This window comes from Leucoraja erinacea, chromosome 5, assembly GCF_028641065.1.
Source record: "Leucoraja erinacea ecotype New England chromosome 5, Leri_hhj_1, whole genome shotgun sequence".
Classification (NCBI taxonomy): domain Eukaryota; kingdom Metazoa; phylum Chordata; class Chondrichthyes; order Rajiformes; family Rajidae; genus Leucoraja; species Leucoraja erinaceus.
The window spans coordinates 48,028,914-48,037,222 of NC_073381.1; the positions used below are offsets into that span (position 1 = coordinate 48,028,914).

General features: G+C 47.8%; 1 protein-coding gene across 1 annotated transcript in view; it reads right to left on the reverse strand.

Moving 5' to 3' along the window:
* The window catches only part of si:ch73-340m8.2 (tyrosine-protein kinase SRK3), a 49,641-nt gene extending 41,553 nt beyond the window's left edge, over positions 1-8,088 (reverse strand). The window contains exons 1-2 of the mRNA XM_055636367.1: positions 7,757-8,088; positions 844-965 (exon numbers count right to left, since the gene is read on the reverse strand). Of these exons, the coding sequence (XP_055492342.1) occupies positions 844-965; positions 7,757-8,088 (454 nt within the window). The remainder of the gene's footprint in view (positions 1-843; positions 966-7,756) is intronic.
* Positions 8,089-8,309: the final 221 nt, after the last annotated feature.

Sequence of the window (8,309 nt, forward strand, 5' to 3'; positions counted from 1 at the left end):
ATCAGCCATGATTGAAGGGCTGAGTAGGCTTGATGGGCTAAATCAGTGCCGGATTTACATATAAGCTAAACAAGCTATAGCTTAGGGCCCCCACTTTCTAGGGGGCCCCCCGAAAAAATGGATGGGCCTCGAGTTCTAGGGGGGCCTCCGGCCAAGGTAGAACACCTACCGTTCAACTCTGGGCGGCCCCCCTCTCTATCTCTCTCTCTCCATCTCCCCCCACTATCCGTGTCCGGGCCACCGGGCTCCGCTCGCTCCTCATCCGCCGGCACGGCAGGCCGCCTTGCACATGCGCACAACCACGGCCAGCACATTATCGGCCGCCCTGCGCATGCGCACTGCAACGGCAACTGGTCGGCACTGGGCACTTTCTCCCTCGCTTTGAATTGTGGGAGATTTGGCCGCCATGGCTGTCCGGTCGTTGGGGGCCTCACAAGTGGAACAGCTTAGGGCCTCTCTTCATCTAAATCCGGCACTGGGCTAAATGACCTAATCCTACTCCTATCACTTATAACATGCCATGGATATTATCACTTGCCAATGCTGTGGATCTGCTGTGAAGTCCATCTGAATGTTATAGAAAAAAATGAAAAAAAAACTCCGAAATGATCATTTTTGAAAAAAAGTCATCCAATGAGGCTTAGTGGCGCCACTTGCAGTAGAACTGAGATGCAAAAGGTGACAGCTCACGTATTGTATGCCGAGCCAGGATCAATCATTTTCTCTGGCACAGGTCCAGATTCCCCGACGTCATCCTTTTCTTATCAAACAGTGATGAAGTGGCCTTTCATCGTGAAAGGCTGATTTTTTTTAAACTGCATGCAATGCGTTTAATCAACATACCTGACAAGAAGTAACTGTCATTCATTTCCTTATTCTGCCAAACCAGGAAAGAACCATTTTGATTTTCAGCTCTCAACAGACACCTCTTTACATCTACATGGATCATACTGCCAAAGAACCACCTGAAAGATGAACAGAGTTATATTTCAACGACTTTTACAACCACGGTCATTAAAAAAGAGGAAATTTCTTCTGCAGTTCTTTTTAATGGATAAAGAAGATGACAGCAGCCTGAAAAGAAGAGCTTTGAACTCTTTCCATAGTCATTTGATGTGAGGCGTGTTGCTCCTAATAATTTTTCTTGGGATTTAATAAATAAATGTACTAGTGTTACACTAGATGTACAGAGGCAACTTACAATATAATAATATTATTAAAATATTCTCTTCATATCACGATAATGTTTTAAGGAGGATGTAAAATGCATCTGAAACATATTCTATTGTTGACCGATCATCTAATGTAAAATAACACCAACATTTATCAGTGTTAAGGTAACTCTGCAATTCATAGTGTGCAAGAGATGTGCCATAAGCTATGATTTGCTACATATTGCTGGAGAATTTGTCGTCCCTCATAGCTGTTAGGAAACTGAAACCTAGCATCCTATCAATTTCAATAATTGCTGCATTTAATGATCTTTTACAATTAGTCTACTGATTAGATTATTTCCTTATCCAGTCCAATGCACTCCCTCAGTGTTGCTTTGTGTCCACACTTCTCTGCTTATTTATTCTGATACAAAACCTGATTTATAGGCATTGGTGCTCTAGACCAGAGTAAAGATGACAGGCACATCATGACTCAGGAGCCCATGACAGTACTTTTACCTACTTTCAAAATAAGATAGTCAATTCAGGAACAGCTATGTGGATATTCTGGAGCAGGTTAATATTAAGGAATAAGGTATTAGATGCCTTGGAATGCATAAAGGTTGATAAATCACCAGATCTATCCTAGGTTGAGATCTATCCTAGGTTGCTATGGAGAGCCTGGGTGGAGATAGCTTGGGCACTTACAAATATTTTGGCATCTTGATTGGCCACAGTTGAATATTTTTCCTTTATTAAAGATGAGCAGCAGGGATAAACCAGGTTGAAAGAGGTCTAAGGGAAATTTGATAATCCTACAGGATAAGAGTTATGTATATCTGGAATAGTAGGTTTGATCAGGTCTTGTCTCACTAATTTGATTGAGTTTTTTCAAGGATAAAACCTGGCAAATTAATGAAGGCAGAGTGGTATTCTGGATTTATGTTATCTCACAGGCAAGCTTGCAACCTTCAACTGACTTCTTCCTCCACACAATTGTTTTGAGACTACCATTTTCCTAACCATCAAGCTCCTGACCTGACCCAACAAATCCACAATCACCCCTCCATTAAACTCCCCACAACACCTGGCACTTGTCCAATAACTAACACCCTCCAATCACCGACCCGAAGACCATTTATTTATTGCCAACCATTAATTGGCCTTGAGAAGCTGCCAGTGAGCCCATTCCTTGAAGTTCTGCAGACCACATTCTGAAGAAACTCTCCAATACTGCTTGGCAGAGATTTCAGGATATAGTATCAATGAAACTATTGTGAAATGTGGTCATGTTGGAATGTAATGTGACTTTGAGGAGAACTTGTAGATGCTGTGAACTACTTTAAGCTGAGTGCTCATGTCCCTCTGGATGGAAAGGATTGTGAGGTTGATGGCAGCTCTCCCTGAAGTCTTGTTGAGTTTCTGCAAGTTATTTTATTGTCATGGTTCATTGCTGGTGAAAGTTGTGAATGATTCAATGGTGTATAGTGTGGCAAAAATGAAAGATGATTTCATGTGGCTTGAGTGTTTTTGGAACAGTCCATATCCAGAGAAAGGAGAATGGATTAATAATAGTGATATCCCACCCATATGGTATGGAATGTGTGCCAGTTCTTAGGGTGGTAGAGTATCACATTTATACTGTATCTGGTAACTAGCACAGGGTAAAATATTTACATAACTGAAAATGAATGTACAACAGTAAACTAGCTTGAAGATGAGCTTTAGGGTTTTTGCAACATCCTTTCAGTTAAATATGTAAACAACTTGAAGATGAATATTTTATGGTGAAGGGGAAAAGATTTAATAGGAATCCGAGGGGTAACTTTTTCACATAAAGAGTGATGGGTGCATGGAACAAGCTGCCAGAGGAGATAGTTGAGGCTGGGACTATCCCAATGTTTAAGAAATAGTTAGACAGGTACATGGAGGGATATGGACCAAACACAGTCAGGTGGAACTAGTGTAGCTGGGTCGTGTTGGCTGGTGTGGGCAAGTTGGGCCGATTCTATGACTATAAAAGTAAATCAATATTTTTTTTGTTGTGGAGGGGAGAGATTGGGGAAATTCCTAGAGCCAGTCATAAAAGACTGAGGAATTATTAACCTAGAGTTTGATGGAAAAATCCTTGCTTGCTACCATTGTTCGATGAACCTGAGATTACTTTGGGGATTTTTTAAATGTAGTTTTTACGTGGAAATTATCATTACTTTATAACGTCAAAGAGTCATAGATTCGTTCGTGGAAACAGGTCCTTTGGCTCAACTTTCTCACACCGACCAACATGTCCCATCTGCTCTCGTCCCACGTACCTGCCCATATCCCTCCAAAAATGTCCTATCCAGGTAGCTGTCAAAATGTTTCTTAAACGTTGTGATAGCACCTTCGCACCATACGGCTGCACCATACCACACCACAGGGAGGACGTGAACTGGGCCCCACGATCAGTAGTATTATTTGAGGGGACCCCGAAACGACCATCGTGGACCGGTTTCCCAGGTGGGCAGAGGCAATTCCGTTAACGGATACCTCCTGTGTCTAATTGGTATATTTGCTCTTATTTATACCAAAATTGTTGCTTATAGCAGGGCTGCCAACTCTCACGCTTTGAGCGTGAGACTCACGCCCTCATGCAACTCTCACGCCCTCACGCTCATCAGAAATTTCTCACGCTCAGTGGTGAGAAATTTATGGATCTACGAAAATTTCAAAACTCGGATCAACAGCATGGTCCGGTTGCGGGTGTTGGAGAGCAGGGGCTGCGGGAGGGATGGGAGCAGAACCAGCGGCCGGAACAGATGCGGGGAGCCGGGATGGACGAGTGTTTGCCAGGGCTGGCGTGTCGCTCGCTGCAGCTCTGGCCATGGAACACTCCGGACAGTGCGAGTGTCCCGGGCCGCGGAGCCGTCGGAAGCGTTGCGCTGCTGCCGCGAGAGTCTCTGTGCCGAAGGGACAGACTCTCAAAGGGAGGTGGAGAGAGAGAGAGAGGGGAAGGAGACAGTGGGGGAGAGAGAGAGGGGGGGGGGGAGAGAGCGGAGAGACAGAGGGGGAGTGAATAGAGAGAGAGAAGAGGGAGAGGGGGGGGGGGGGGGGGGGGGAGAGAGGGAGAGGGGGGGGGGGAGAGCGGAGAGAGACAGAGGGGGAGTGAATAGAGAGAGAGAAGAGGGAGAGGAGGGGGGGGGAGGGGAGAGAGAGAGAGGGGGAGTGAGAGAGGGGGGGGAGAGAGGGAAGGGAGGGGAGGGTAGGAGAGAATGGAAGATAGAAGGGGAAGAGAGAGGGGGGAGAGAGGGGGAGAGGGGGAGAGAGAGAAATGGGGAAAGAGAGAGATAGGGGGGCAAAGAAAAATAGATAGAGACAGAGGAGAAAGAGAGGGGAGTGAGGGCAAGGGGAAGAGTGAGGTAGGAGGGAGAAATGGGGAAAAGAGGAGGAGAGGGGGGGAAGAGAGAGAGGTGAGGGGAAAGAGAGAGGGGAGAGTGTATGTAGATGGAGAGAGAGGGGAGATAGAGAGGGAGGGAGAAAGGTTGGGGGGAAGCGAGGGGAGAGAGAGAGGCGAAAGAGAAGAGGGGGAGAGAGAGAGAAGAAACAGAGGGGGGAGAGAGAGTTAGGGGAAAGAGAGGGGGGGGGAGAGAGTTAGGGGAAAGAGAGGGGAGAGGGAGAGAGGGGAAGAGAGAGAGAGGAAAGAGGGGACAAGAGAGAGGGGGAGAAGAGTAAGGTGGGAGGGAGATAGGGGGGGAAAGAGAGGGGAGAGAGGGGGTAAAGAGAGGGGGGAAGAGAGGGGGGAAGAGGGGGGGGAGAGAGGGAGGGGGAGAAGAGAAGAGAGGAAAGGGGAGAGAGTGAGAGGGGGAGGGGGAGAGAGAGAGAGAGAGGGGTGAGAGAGGAGAGACAGAAAGGGGAGAGAGGAGAGAGAGAGAGAGGGGAAAGAGAGGGGGGGGGGGGGAGATAGAGGGGGGAGAGAGGGGGGGGGGGGGTTGAGAGGAGAGAGAGCGGAATAGAGGGGGAGAGAGAGAGAGTGTCTGTGTCGAATTTGCCCAGGTGACCGGCATGGATCAGGCTGAGGTGCATCCTGGAGGACAACCAGTGGCTGCTGGAAGTAAGTACAAAGCACTGGGTAGAAACGGCGGAAGGTAGTGGACTTCAAATGGCGGTGGTTGGAGAAAGCATCCTGCTTGCCTGCTAGATTTTCACTTACTGTAACTGCAGGAAAAACGTTCCCGATGTTGGGGGCGTTCAGAACAGTTTAAGAATAAAGGGGGGGGGGGGCAGTTAGGATTGAGACGAGGACAAACTTTCTTCACGTAGAGAGTTGTGAATCTGTGGAATTCTCTGCCACAGAATGCAGTGCAGGCCAATTCACTGGATGTTTTCAAGAGAGAGTTATATTTAGTTCTTGGGGCTAACGACATCAAGCGATATGGGGAAAAACAGGAAAGAGGTACTGATTTTAGATGAATAGCCATGATCATATTGAATGGCAGTGCTGGCTCGAAGGGCCGAATGGCCTATTCCTGCACCTATTTTCTATGTTTCGATGCTTGAGTATATGGCAATAAAACGCGATCACTTGATTTTGAAGCATTCATGCATGGTGGAGGTATAATGTAGCTAAAGAGTGATGCAGTGTGAAAACTGGCCCTTCGGCCCAACTTGCCCACACCCGCCAACATGTCCCAGCTACACTACCTGCTTTTGGTCCATACCCTCCAAACCTGTCATATCCATGTATCAGTCTAACTTTTTCTTAAATGTTGGGATGGTCCCTGCCTCAACTACCTCCTCTGGCAGCTTGTTCCATACACCCATCACCCTTTGTGTGGATAAAGTTACCCCTTAAAAGGTTACCTCTTAAAAATACTTCATACAAAAAACATTGCAATCATACTTCTACAGTGCACTAAAACATGATTTTAATACATCAAATTTCAAAAAGTTCCTACCCTTCTTCCACACCCTCTCCCCACTCGGTTGCTCCACTCCCTCACCGGGTACCCCCAAGGCCAGTGATCAGTGATCGCAAAGCCTCCCCCCTTTCAAAAACGCTCCAATCTAATTTAAAGCATATATATTGCTTTCAAGTGTAAGTTATAAAACGCGCTACAGTGTGCACCATATTGCACAATTTCAAGCTGAAAAATGCAAATGTTCCGTACCAATGGGAGGGGGCACTCTTCTCCCCCCCCCCCCCCCCCCCCCCCCCCCCCAACCCGGCCGCGATGCTCCCTCGGGTTTGGTCTCTCGCAAATTTCTCTCCCAACTCTCACCCAATGTTGCCAGCCCTGCTTATAGCCTTTCTCCAACCACAAATAACATTGTTTTCACTATTTCTGCCCGTCTCTGCCCCTTCAAGCACCGATTCCTGGTGCAGCCCCCTTTTTCTTTTCTCCCGCTTCGAGCTTGAAAAGCGGCTCCAATTTTTTCCATTACTGCCTTTCGCACAACGATGCTGGCAGCCTCTCCTCCCTTGCCAGAACACAACCCGAGGTGCAGTTCCAGGGTGACGATGTACAGGACTGCCTGATCGGGTGCAAGTGGCTGGTACCGCGCTGCTCGATGCTTCTACTCGTCAGCGCATGGGTGGTCCCGGCAAATCACAGACAAAACACAATGTGCTGAAGGAACTCAGCCGGCCTTGCAACATCTGTGGAGGGAATGGACAGCCGATGTTTTGAGTCTTCTTCGGACACTGTGTCTAAAGAAGGTTCCCAACCAGAAGTGTCCATACCCTCCCCAGATGCTGCCTGGCCCGCTGTGTTCCTCCAGCTCTTTGTTCATTCCTCAATATTACATGGATATGATGTTTAGAGGGACATGGGCCAAACGCTGGCAGTTGTGACTATTGTTTAACATGTTAGTGGGACATTTTGGCTGCAGTGAGGAAGTTGGGCCAAAGAGCCCGTTTCCGCACTGTAATACTCTATTTCAGCACCTGCAGTCTCTTGTAAAACCATAGACACTTGGCATCGATGTAGCTGCGCCGATGCTCTCCTCTGCACCGCCTCCTCGTTCTTTAGCACCACATCGCCAAAGCGGAGCAGTAAATAGCCAGAAGGAGCAACGTTTTATTGGCGGAACCATCCAGGGAATATTAGCATCTGCAGCCCACTAACGCGTGAAGAAGTTCAGAAAATGCCAGCGGTTTCAATTGCCATCTCGGAATGGCCTCAGCAACGACGCTTTACACCAGCTTTCTCTCTCCTCCCCAACTCTTGTCAGTCTGAAGAAGGGTCCAGACCGTAAACAGCGCCTGTCCATTCCCTCCTCATTTACTGCTGTCCATTCCCTTCCCAGATGCCGCGGGAGAAACTCGGGACACGTGTTGTCCGGAAAAAAATAAACACAGAACAAAGTGCTGCAGGAGCTCAGCGGGCCGGGCAGCATCGGTGAAGGGAATGGATTAGGCGACGTTCCGGGTAGGGACCCTTCTTCAGACTCTGACATCTAGGCAATGCGTCTGAAGAAGGGTCCCAACCAGAAACGTCCCACCCCACAGATGCTGCCCGTGCCCATTGAGTTCCTCCAGCACTTTGTGTTTTTTCCACTGTTCCAGCATCTGCAGTTTCTAGTGTCACCACTGGACGCCCAGGGACCCCACGCTAGTCACTTACCGTGCGGCAGCCAGGCTCCCGATTTCGGCGACGAAGCTTGAAGGCACGTACCCTTGCTTCACTTGGTTCTCTTCATCACCTTCTTCTACTTTCTGGACCAATGCCCATTCTCCTTCTCGACTCAAAATTTCAATTTCTTCCCCTTCTTTAACCAGAAGGTCCTTTGAAATGCGGGGCTTGTAATTGTAGAGCGTAACATGCCTATTATGCAGGGCACTTGGGTTAGCATAGAATAAACTGACCGCTTGCTTTGGAGTTGAAGTCCTTTCATTGCTCCCATCGGAACGATGTTGGCAGAAAGCACAGTGTCTTTTACACAGTGCAGTCCCCATGACTGTCTCCAATGACTTCACTGGATGCCAATCATATAAAGTCGCTGACGTCGGTCCGGGAAACAACAGCAAATGCGCAGAACCTTGTTCTTCCTGTTCTTGTGAATCCCTTTCTTATTTACATGCACAGTTTTGAAAATGTTTGAATTGTTCGTCAGGATGTTTGATCCAATTATTTCAACATTTAAGAAAAGCTAGACTAAGCGGGACCCGTTGGGTCC